The 12,166-nt window shown below is 48.4% G+C and overlaps 1 protein-coding gene across 1 annotated transcript in view; it reads right to left on the bottom strand.

Moving 5' to 3' along the window:
- Positions 1-12,166, bottom strand: part of IHO1 (interactor of HORMAD1 1) — a 375,692-nt gene that overhangs the window by 211,833 nt on the left and 151,693 nt on the right. The window contains exon 4 of the mRNA XM_078659321.1: positions 10,126-10,283. Within this exon, the coding sequence (XP_078515447.1) occupies positions 10,126-10,283 (158 nt within the window). The remainder of the gene's footprint in view (positions 1-10,125; positions 10,284-12,166) is intronic.

Below are 12,166 nucleotides of genomic sequence, written 5' to 3'. Positions count from 1 at the left end.
TAACAAGATTGTTTGCAAAGCGGTCTCCTTTTAGCAGGGCTGGTCTTTTTTCACATTTACATCCAGCCTAAGTGCTTAGACAAAACGTTGGTTACTCACTTGAATGTGAAGTAGTCACTTATTTATGATCCAGGGGTGAAGGTACTGTGGTGTTGGGCCTTAGGCCCACATGACGCTGTAATGAGGGACGCAGACACAGGGTAGTGGGTTGGTAAACTGGCCTCGAGCACGAGCGCTCGGCCCCTTTTATTAACTGGGTCACGTGACTCGTGACGCCAGTGGTGGGTGGATGTAAAGTGTGGGTTACATCCTGTAAACAACTAGACCGTGTCCCGTAGGACACTACATTCCTCCCCAACTTTAATAAAAGTGAGGCAAAACAAAGTCCGAACCTGTGGGAGGAAAAATACAAAAATATGCAGTCTCATAACTTTAGAAGGAGTCTCTTCAGCTGCTTGCTAGAGGATGACGGTGGAAACTTTCAGCTGAAACGTTTGTTTTCTTGGGCTCGACGTCCTGGTCCTCGGTGGGCGTGCTCTTCTGGACTTGCGCCATGGCAGTGTGTTCTTCAGTCCATTGAGATCTTGATCTTGGGGTGACGCCGAACAGGATGACCAGAAGGTAGACTTGATGGAGGTTGTCTTTTACTAGTCCGTCGGGTTTCTTCACTGTAGGCAGCTTGGCTTCACATTGCAAAGGAGTGAGTGGTTGAAAGGCATCCTTCTCACTGGGACGCCCCTCTCGCGGGTGTTCTCCTGCCACGAGATGTCCCGGAGGCCCTCTTCTTCAGGTTTCCGCTGGGCAGGGTGTTCTCTGCAGCGCTGCTCCAACTCCACAAGCCGGTGTGAATGTAGGAGGCGATGAGATTACTACCATGCATCCGTAGCTCCGCCTGGAGGGTGGTTGTTGACTCTTTCCTTTGTGCACAAGTTCCCCTTTTTCCTGGGACGTGCAGGGTAGACGGCGACGGATCCATCTCTCGTGTCGGGACCCTCTGCCACCGGTGTCCCTGAGGCCTTTGCCCCTTGGATATCCACGGGCTGGTGTGGGGTGGTCAGTTCTCCCTCTGCCGGGCGTCTGAGCGTTCTCCCCATCCAGACTTCCGCTCAATCCCAAAGGTGGGTGTTGTCAATGGCCCATCTGTTCATTCCTGCAGTCGACGGGTTGTCAGAGGACTTGTAGGTAGAGGCCTGTTCTTCACCTAGTGCTACCGATGTTCCCCTGGACTTGTAGGCCCTTGTATTCGATGTTGTGGTGCGTGTCACCTTCTCTTCTGGTGGGTGTGCAGACTTTTCACACCTCTCCTCACCTTTCTGGATGTTGCTGTTCTTGATGGCGTCGTGCCACTTGACTCCTTTCTTCTTCTCTTTCCTTCATGGCGTCGTGCCCTTCTCCTCTGTTTTCCTTTTCGCGGCGTGGTCTGGTCATCTCGCTGCTCTTGTCCTCCTAACCAGGCTTCTCCGAGCGGCGTGCACTCCTCCCGTTTCCCTCTGGTCTTGTCCTGGCTCTAGGACACTGTCTTCTTTTCTACTCTGTGACTGGACCAGTCGCCGCGACCTTCTCCTGTTAATGGTTATACTTCTGGTTCTTAAGGGTGTCGAAGTTCGTTGGCCCCTGTTCGCGGACCACGTCTTACTTGAACTTCTCGGACTTCTTGTCAGTCCGCTCTGCTGATCTCTGGCAATGGTGTTGTTTGGCGCAGATGCTGATGGCTGAGGTGACGGTGATTGTCAGCCATGTAGTGACTCTGGATGACAGGCGTTAGTAACTTGCTGGGAGCGTTGGATGTCCGGAGGGACTTGGCAGCCATGTGCCTCCGCTTTGCTGATGTTGACGTTAGGTGGCGGCTTGACATGTAGCGTGTACGGTTCCTCTCTTGCCTGTTGTGGGGCCACTGCCGACTCCATCTTGAGGCGGTGAGAGGGCGGGCACTCAGTGCTGGTCTTCGCCCGTGGCATCTGCGGACAGGAGTAGAGATGCCGATTGACTCAGACTGCCGACGCTCGGGGATGGACGGTCACCTGGGGAAGCGTTGGGATGAGACGTGGACTGCGCTTGCTGCGGCTTATGTTTGGTTCATCCGTGGGGCTGTTTCCTGGGACGTCGGTCCGCCTGGGTGGCTGTCTGGTGTGTCAGGGTGTGCTTCTTGGCTGGCTGTGAGTCCTCGGTCTTCTCCGTTTGTTGGCTTGTTCAGCCTACCTGTGCTCATCCGGTCTTCGGGGTGACAGGGCTGTCACTCTTCTTCATTTCTTCGAGGGTGTTGCGTTTGGACCTCGAGGCGGCGCTATTGTGGCGCCGGCTTCTGCCTTTGTGCTGGTATGTTTGGCTGGGCTGGTCACTTGGTGACGTGTTCCTCGCTTGCTGGGCGACGTGACGTTCGTCTTGTGTCGCTGGTTGTTGGAGTACATGGTGCTGTGGCGGCCTGACACGTGGGGTGTGCGACTCCTCTCTTGCCTGTCGTGGGTCACTGCCGACTCCATCTGGAGGCAGTGCGAGGGAGGACACTGTTGGTGGTCTTCGGCCTACTGTAGGGCTTTGCTGTGGCGGTGGAGATGTGTGTGCTCTCCAACCTGCGTTCAGCAGTGTTTCTGTGTGGAGAGGTTTTCTGGGTGCTGACTGTGTAGTCAGGTTCACAGGCGCGACCTCCTGCACACTTCTGGCTTGGCGTGTCCTTTGCGTACTCTGTTTTCTTCTTGGATGCTTCCGATGATATGTGTGATCACTGCTCTTTTTCCGTTGCAAATGCTTTAGCGTTGGCGCGCTTTTGTCAGCGCTCTTCATGTGCTTCGCTGTCTTCGGAGAGTTACGTCACCGCTGCTTGGACCTTCTCTTCGCTGGGCACGCTTTCTCACACGGTGAGACTTTTGTGTTTCCTGGGGCGTTGACCGTGTGTGGTTTCTTCGCCTCTTCTGGTTGCGTAGTGACCTTGTGTCACGCTTTCCTTGCTTGTCCTTGTGCGTGGCGGTTGTTCGTGCTTCACTTCGTACCGTCCGTGCTACATCTTCAGTGTAGCGTTGTTCCTTGCGCTTCTTTATCTTCCATGGCGTCGTCGCGCTGAGGGCGGCAGTCTCAGACTCCTTGCTGTGGTAGTTGTCGACTGTCCTGTGCTGCTGCACACTAGCTTCCTTCGCCCTCTTTGCTGCTAGTCTTGTGCTGTTGCTGGCCTTTCGTGCGCCAGTTTGGCATTACTGTGACTGTGTGGTGTCTGTGTGCCAGCCATGCGCAGCTGGGTATGTCGTGTGTCTGCGCTTTTCCTTCTCGGGGCAGGGACAGCTGTGTTTTTCTTCAGCACTTCACCTCAGTGTGGTGGCTTTATGTGCTCATTGCTGCTGTGAGCTTCTTAGCCTTGTCTTTTGGCTGGGATCCTTGTAGCATTGGGGTGTCCCCGCCCTCTAGCCAGTCATTCACTGTGTGGCAGCTGTCCTTGTGCTTCGTGGCCCTTGGCATCTAGTATGCTCCTTCTCGTGTATTGTGTCTGCCACCTGTCCTTCAGGTTGTACTTTCCTCATTTGGCGGGTGCAGCACTCTGAAACTGCCACTAGGTGGCACCGCGGGCTTTCGATTTCCGTCCTGTTCCGTTGTGCTGCCGATCGGCTCAATGTCGCAGACTTCGCTGGGGCAGAGTTGCGGGCACTAGTGGGCCTCTCTAAAACGGCTGCTTGGCCACACCAAATGCCCACCGCTGCCCTCGTCGCACACACCAGGGAGGCCAGACGCTCCAGGAGGGCTCCGCTCGGGCTCCAGCTTCACTCCGGTGAGTGGCATTGTTTTCTTTTAGCAGGCTGCGCGCCTGTGTGGGGGCATAGTAGGCCGTGAAGGGGGGTCGGTGCAGACGCTATCCCTCCTCACTATTCAGCGGCGGCGCTGGCCGCTTGCAGTCACTTCTGCTCCTCCCCGCCTCTCCCAAGCAGGCTCTTACAGTGCGCAGGCTGGGCATGGGGGGGGGGAAGAAACGCTCAGTTCGGCTGGGGCCGCACGCTGGCACTTCACTGCGGGTGGGCTCCGCTTTCTTTATACAGGGCCCGGCAGCTTTTCACACGCCCCTTGCGTGTCGGGGCATTTGGCGCTTCGCCGCAGGCTGGAGGGGTGGACTCCCGCTGGCGCTCATTGGGTCGGGCCGCTTCTCTCCGGGGTCTTCCTGCAGCACCTGCCTGACAGCGGGGCAATCTCGTGCGGCAGCTCGCTCTCCCACAATTCATGGGCTCACCTCTGGCTGGCGGGTCTGTTCGACCACGCGGGTGGGCTCCGCGTGGTCCTTAGCATTCCGGGCCGCAGGGCTCCGTTGCGGCTGACTCGGGTGGGCTCCGGTCGGCCAGCTGCAACAGTGGAGGTCACTTGGTTGCGGCCAACGCGGGTGGGCTCCGCTTGGCCGCGACGTTAGGCAGCTTCTCTGGTGGCGGTGGTCGGCGAATTAGCAGTCCGGCCCCGCATGCAGGTTCCTCCTTTTCCCGGGCTTCGCCTGGCAGGCAGGGCGGCCGGCATTAACGGGGTGAGCACCCGGTCGCCGTACCTTCACCCGATAGGGCTCTTGGCATGCCCCGCGGGCCGCTGGGCCTCTTTCACTCAGGCATGAGAGGTGCGGGGTAGGGTGGCTCTCGGTCACCCTCTCGTAGCGTCCAGGCCCGGGGCTCGCCACATGGGCTTCTCGGCGGCCGGCGCCGATCATGCAGGGGAGGGGGGGCGCGATGTCGCCTTGCAGTTCTCTCCCCTTTCCCCACGATATTTCAGCTGAGGCACGCTGGGCACGGCTCCGTCCTCGTCGCCAATGTGGTGTTGGGCCTTAGGCCCACATGACGCTGTAATGAGGGACGCAGACACAGGGTAGTGGGTTGGTAAACTGGCCTCGAGCACGAGCGCTCGGCCCCTTTTATTAACTGGGTCACGTGACTCGTGACGCCAGTGGTGGGTGGATGTAAAGTGTGGGTTACATCCTGTAAACAACTAGACCGTGTCCCGTAGGACACTACAGGTACCTCAATGTCTGTCCCCTACACAGACTTCAACTCGTCACCAGTACTGTTAAGATACACCAGATATAGTAGATAAATATCCAAGTTTATTCTGTCCATTGAGTTACCCAGAGTACAGCTTTCCAATCCACTCCTGCTTCAATCCACCAGAGAATCCATTTCGCCAATATTCTAAATTCTATGTTTTATATGCAAAGTTCTACCAACTCTACGCTTACCACCCATGATGGCTTTATATTCAATTTATTATTCAGCGGAGATGACGATGGAGACATGGACAGCCGAGCATGCCTCTCTTTCTGCTCCTTGCCTAGATAATGTGTGCGTGTTGACTTCTTTAGAGCCTTTTTGTGGCTAGTTCCTCAGGTTCACCTGAAGATTACTTAGGCCTAGTTTTTCCTTTCGCAGATTCAGCTGTACCAGGCCTTCTTTTTTTTCGCTCTTTGTCCACCAGATTTATAAGAGCTGGTCTCCAATTTATCCCCTGAACAGGCGTGTTCAGTTGCCTTCCTTTTTGACTCCATCGTAGAAGAGCCCACTCACTATCATTGAGGGTCTTCCCAGAGAATGTCCTGCAGATCTTACTGTCCTCAGCTTTGTGATATAGGTAGAGAAGTAAATGCATCCCATGTGAGGGTCATCTGAGAAAACTTTCCCTATAAGAATCACAATCTTTAAAAAGGATTCCCTTGGATTTTCCATTTGTTGCTATTTTCAGAGGCAGTAGGGTTCAAATGTAAACATAAAGCTCAAGAAAAAGATTTCAAAGTTCACTTATCTGACATGAATCAAAAGCAAAGATCTGGGACTCCCTTCTACACAAGGTGAAGTAGACATTGAAGGTGTGAATGCCTCTGATAGGGGTGAGGCAGAAAACACTTTTATCCCATTGGCTGAAGTATGGTTCCTTTAGAATGAAGTAGATGTGCTAACAAAGTGGGAATTATGTAAGGCCTTTTAAAGCCATAAGTGCGTTGTCCGGGTATGTTTAAGTTACAGTGGGACTCCCACTTCGATGACAGGGAATGATTCAAGCATGTGAATCCATGAAAGAACCAATGAAGCAAAACCCAAATGCAAGGGTGGTGAATTAGTAGTGTTCTTTCCCATTCATTTAATTCACTGACTCACTCATTAATCCCCCAATAGGATATCCAGGCGCCTGCAGGTCCTGGAAGGCTTATTCAAACAGCCAGGTCCCAAGGGCCCTTCGGAAATCGGCAAGTGAGGTGATGGTCCTGTGCTGCATGAGGAGGTTGTTTCAGGTCTTTACCGCAACAAAGGAGAAGGAGCCTCCTCCACTTCTGCATTGGTGGATGCAGGGAGTGTGGGTAAGTGAGAGGGACGGACCGTAGTGTTCTTGATGACTGAAGGAAGTTCAGCCGGTGGCTAATGTAGGCGGGACCTTGGTTGTGCAGAGTCTTCTGTGAGTGAAAGGGGTATGAGAGGCAACATGTATACACAGTAAATTACAAGGTCTATGTTTAAAAGAAATGAGTCCACGTTGCTGTTTGTAGCCTTGGTGTGTCTTTATTACAGATATCCTTGGTTTTCATAGATGCACAGCCAACGGGTTTCGCCCAGACATGGGCTTCTTCAGGGTTGTAATATCATACAATATATACATATTTACAATCCAAACGTTAACAAACTGTTGTGCGCATATAAAAGTGACAATTTATCCCAAATGTTCGTGGTAGAAAGGCATAGGGAACGAAGAAAAAAGGGGAAGGGTGTCAACGAGGGAAGAGAATCTTAGCGATAGTGGGTAGTGAAGCCAAAGCTGTATGACAGCCGGTGTTTGAATTCACACTGTCTGGAAAGGGAAATGAAACCATGTGGATTGGTAGTGTCAGTATAGTTCAGAGCCATTAATCATACCCAAAAAGTAAAAAACAAACCACACCGGTCGGCTGGACTAAGTTAGTGAGAGGTAAGTTGGGTTAGAGAAGTCTGACAGAAACTGTCATGGTGCATGGAAATACACCACTGGATCCCGTAGTTGAGTGAATAGACACTGCAAAGAAAAGGAGTAATGTCCCTATAGTACGTTGGAGTACGCTTACCGATATAAGGGTGCTGTACTCTCGCCAGGGGAATAACATGACATCCGCAAAAGTTCTGGTCCGTGTCGGGACATAGAAAAGGAGAAGTTTCCTTTTAATACATGGGGTGCGATTAGTGAGAGCAATCATTCCAACCAACCTAATATTGAAAAGGTAACTAATGATCCATAAATTCAGCGACCATAATTCTCTGTCTCTGCTGTGATGGTCCATGTCAGAGGCAAGGGGTGTCTGTGGAGAAGAGGGGGGGGCTGAATTAAGTGAGAGTTGTAAATACACAGAAGTCATATTGGTAGTCTCCAAGTCAGGAGACCAACAGAGTAAACCTTAGAAAAGCGGGCGATCAGTGGGTGAAAACTTAAAGTTTGAACATGGCAGAAAAAGCAATTGAAATACTTACTATCTGCCGAGAAATTTCAATGGTGACTGGTAAAGATAGTTACAAAGAGTAGGAATGCAATAATGATGTAGCTGAGATCTGCATGCACACAAGTTAAGAGGTTGTAGAGGTCTGTTGTGAATCTCGCCTACTGTAAGGTTGACAGGAAAGTGGTCAAAAGGCATAGAGAAATGTACAAGAAACAAAAAACAATAATATTTAGCTGTTGCAAACAGATAATGATACAGTGGGTAGTGTCAAGATATTACATTAAATACGTCACAGGTTTGCAAGATTAGAAGACACTGGCTGACTATTCAGTGGTCCCTAATATGCAATGTCATACGGTAAACAAAGAAAAAACAAAAACAAAAGCAGGAGTAGCGAGGTTCGAAGAAACAGTGTCTGTTTATGTTATACGAGACAAGGGAATTTGGGCAGAGCATGTAGACGTTCCTGATAGAATGTACATCAGAAAACATTTAATCAATCTGTAAATTGCATGGTAGTTCGGATAAACTGTAGTGAGGAGCCAGATTGTAATACAATTAAAGGTATTACAAACAGATGTAATGTAAGGACAAATCACAGGAACAAATGATGGTATGTACTATAAGTGTACAGTAACATGTCATGCTGGTACTAACATGTGAGCTATATACATAGGCACTGGGGATCGATCACGGTGAGCAAGTTCCCAAGCAGAGAGATCTGACTTCGCCAATGTTGATTCTCAATATGTGTGGATCACTCATACATGATTTCCAGTGATGTGCAGTCATGGTAAGGTTATAGGTAACCCTGGGCGTAGTTTGCGTACACGTACGTAGTGCGTAACTGTTACCACTGTGTGCTTGTCTGCTCTGAGCAATAATTACAAACAGCATCTTGCACAGGGCAAGTTATGATAAAATAAATATCTCTGTCTTTATATGCTAAAATGCATATAGTCATTTCACACAAGTGAAAACGATAGATTAGCAAGCAGTGAGAGAGGTGATAATTTTGGGATCCTCCCTAACCTAGGCAGAGAACCAAGCAGATGCCTTGAAAACAAAAAGCACATTTTCTTGAACAATTCGGTGGTGGTCCCATCCTTTGGTTGGGATTGTATTTTTGCCCATAACTGTGCTTGGGGTGGTCGTAGGAGGAAGGAACCACCACTGAATCGTTCACCAGTATGATATGCTCTTTGTGTTAAAGGCATCTGCTTGGTCCTCCCCCTAGGTTAGGGGAGACTCCAAAATCATCACCTCCCTCATTGCCTGATAATTTCATTCACAGTTTATTTTTGTGAACTGGTTATATGCTTTTTAGCATGTAAAATTGCCTTTGTGGGTATTGTTGATATTGCTGCTATGCTACATGTTATAGCACAGTTTTTGCACTGTCAACGTGCATTTTGTGTAGTGCATAGTAGTGCAAACTACGCATGCTCCGTGAGTGAAGAGTAGTACTACGCCCAGGGTTAGTTATAGGAACTAATGCATTTCATTGTCACTGTTAAGACCCAGTGTGGAAGAGCGTAAGGTGCAAATCCAACGTGTGCAACGTGCTTCCAGTTGCCTCAGGGTCAGCTCCTTGTCACCTCCTCACTTGTTAGGCATCACATCAATGCAGTGGAAGCGAAATTTAGTTCTGTCAACACCACTCTCGCAATTGTGTGAGACTAGAGCATAAGATGTGTCCCCATTCAAGACCGCTCTTCGGTGTTCTTCGATGCGGGTTTTGAGCTGTCTCACTGTGCTTCCCACATAAATTTTACTGCAACTGCAAATTAGTACGTAAATTACAAAACTTGTGAGGCAATTAATGAACTGGTGTATCCTGTGTTGAGTTCCTGTGTTGTATTTGAAGGTGGTGGTCTTGTTGCTTCCTAGGTTGCAAATATTGCACGTGCTGCAAGTGTAGAATCCTACTGGTTTGTGCAGCCAGCATTGTTGTTGTGGTGTTTTACATATTGTGTAGCTGGGGCATAAAGAGTCCCTGATGGTTCTACTTTTCCTGAAAGTCATGGATGGTCTTTCTGTGATGATGTTAATCACTCCTGGGCCCCCCTTCAACAGTGCCCAGTTTTTGAATAATATCTTGAACACCTCATGGTTGAGTACGGTGTGTGTTGTGACGAAAGAGAGTCTGTCCTTTTCCTTTCTGATGTCTTTGGCCTTCTGTGTCCCTTCTCTTGAGTTTCCCAGCCCTGTTTTTAGCCATGTCTCACACGCTGTGTTCATATCCCCTTCTAATTAGTCGGCCAGCCTGGCCTGTACTTCAAAGTTTTTATCCTCACTACAGTTCCTACGGATGCGAAGCAATTCTCCATAGTCGATACATTTCTTGGTGGAAGCTGGGTGAGAGCTGGTGCGTGGCAATCCGCCCGACATACTAATAGACCCCCTGGTTTTCCATTTATTTTAATGTAAGAGCCACAGGTTGATAATTGGATACGGTTATCTATGAAGATGATTTCAAATTTACAATGCTATTGTTTGATGTAATATATTTTGATAATGAATGCCTGCCTTCTACTCTAGAGTAGTCCAACAATTTTGTACTTAAGGTACCAAATGTTATACTAATTAGTGCTTTGCTTTGTTTCAAGTTAACAATATTTTGCTAAATAAACATTTCTCATAAATTTATACATCATGGACTACTCTAAATATTTTGTTTATCTTACATAATAACCAACTGTTTTGCGAACTAACCTTACCTGTCATGCTTGTCTTTTGCTTTTTTTCTATCCTCTTCAAACTGATCCAAGATCCCTTTGGATTTTGTAGCACCAAAATGTAGTGGGCCCTTATCTTTCCCATCTCCACAAAACAGATATGGCTTGGATTGATATCTGAGAAAAACGCTGGGATCACTCTGTTGTAAAATGTCAAGCACATGAGCAAGAAAAAAAGCAGTGATACTGCTGACTGATTAATCATTACGAGTTGTTTGCTTATTAGACATATTGCAATTCTTTCACTATCTGTTTTTTTTTCTCTCCTCATTAAAGTCCAAAACACCTTCTGTTAAAGGATTAGGTTGTGACATGTGCATTAAACAAAAGACAAATGTGTTGTCAAATTAGGGAGCTAGTCTACTTGTAATTGACACTACAAGTAGAGGATAATATGGCAACATTAGCCTTTGTCGTATGTGTTAATAGTACAGTTGGAAAATGTACTTCACTTCATCATGGGCATTCTCTCTGGATCCATAAATAGGAGAATATTTCTGCTCTTGTGAGGGTTCCTCAAAACACATTTTACAATATGCTTTTTAATTGTTAAAATTAATTGTAAATAATGAAAGCAAAGCAACAATAACCATGAATTATATTTAATTGAGAACACTACAATTGAGGATTTAATTTAAAAACTGAAATACAAAATAGAAATATAGGGGCCGATTACGATGGCCAGCGGATAGGCAAAAGGGACCGCCCGCCATAGGTGGGGCGGTCCCGAAATACAAATAACGATGCGCCCGCCACACTGGCGGGCGCATTTCGTATTTTTACATTGCGGCGGACGGCAGCACCCGCCACAATGTAAAAATACATGATTTGCATATGTATGTACAACGTGACAGGCACAGTGCGGTGCCAGCCACCTTGCACATGCAAATGCAGGGGAGTACCATAGGTACCCCCCATGTGCAGCACCCCACACCCCCACCCACCCCGGGGGCCTGCAACGGGCATCCAAAGGCATTCACCGCCTGTCTTTTTGCGGCAGACAGGCATCCTAATGCCCACAGCGGTGTCTGCACGGCACCGCCGCCATAGCCCCATTGTACCATGTCCCGCAAGACGGGCGGAAAAAGACCGCCTTGCGGGACCACGGCGGAAGGTCTTTCCTTACGCCGTGGTACCTTTCCCATTCCCACCGCCATCCTAATTTGGCAGTGGGAATATTCAGGGTGATGGCGGGCGGTCCGCCATCGTAATCGGCCCCATAGTCTCTTGTACAGGCTATAAATAGCTCAACAGCTGGCATTGCTCCTTTAAGAATAACTGAAGCTGCACTGTTCCATTAATCATGTAGTTCTTTTAGGGGAAGAACCAGAAACATAATATGAAATAATAAACACCTTTTTATGGCTTTAGCTACAGGAGTTTGGATGGGTCTTTAGGAATTTGTAAATTCAAAGAGAATACCTATGATATGTAATAAGGTTTGCAGATAAGTAAACTTCACTTCTACATCATATAATCTGTTGTGATAACCATAATAAGAAGAACAGAGTTGTAGACTACATATTACACCCATGGATAAAGGGGTCTGAGAACATAGGGACTGTTATACAAATTCCGGAGTTGTAAAGCAGTCCCTGTTTCAGTATGCTGACAGGTTTGCAACCAAGGGTTCTTGTATTAAAACTGATTTACTGATTTCTTGCAGAGAAAACTGAACTTTTAGTAGGACCTGCAGAATCATGCTCCATGAATATTATTGAAGAAGGATTCTGTTTGGAACTCCAACCACAAGGGCTGGGAATGAGAGGAACAGCAAAGGCTTGCAAGGGACAGCAGACCTGCTCTCTGCATCAATATAAAAATGTTTAAAGCTGCATCTGACAGACTGGAACTTAAATCATAGAAATATGGGCATGTATAAATAACAGTTGGATGGGGCAGACAGTGGTCTCTAGACCTCTGTGTGCTCCTGCAATGCTCACATCTCACCTTCACAAAACAAAAGTTGTTCCTCACCGATACTTTTCACCTTGAAATTGATACCACTCCCTTTAGGGGTGCT

This window comes from Lissotriton helveticus, chromosome 9 (assembly GCF_964261635.1).
Source record: "Lissotriton helveticus chromosome 9, aLisHel1.1, whole genome shotgun sequence".
NCBI classification, from domain to species: Eukaryota; Metazoa; Chordata; class Amphibia; order Caudata; family Salamandridae; genus Lissotriton; species Lissotriton helveticus.
Note: the sequence above shows the minus strand (reverse complement) of the source record. Positions and strands in the feature narration are given on the sequence as shown.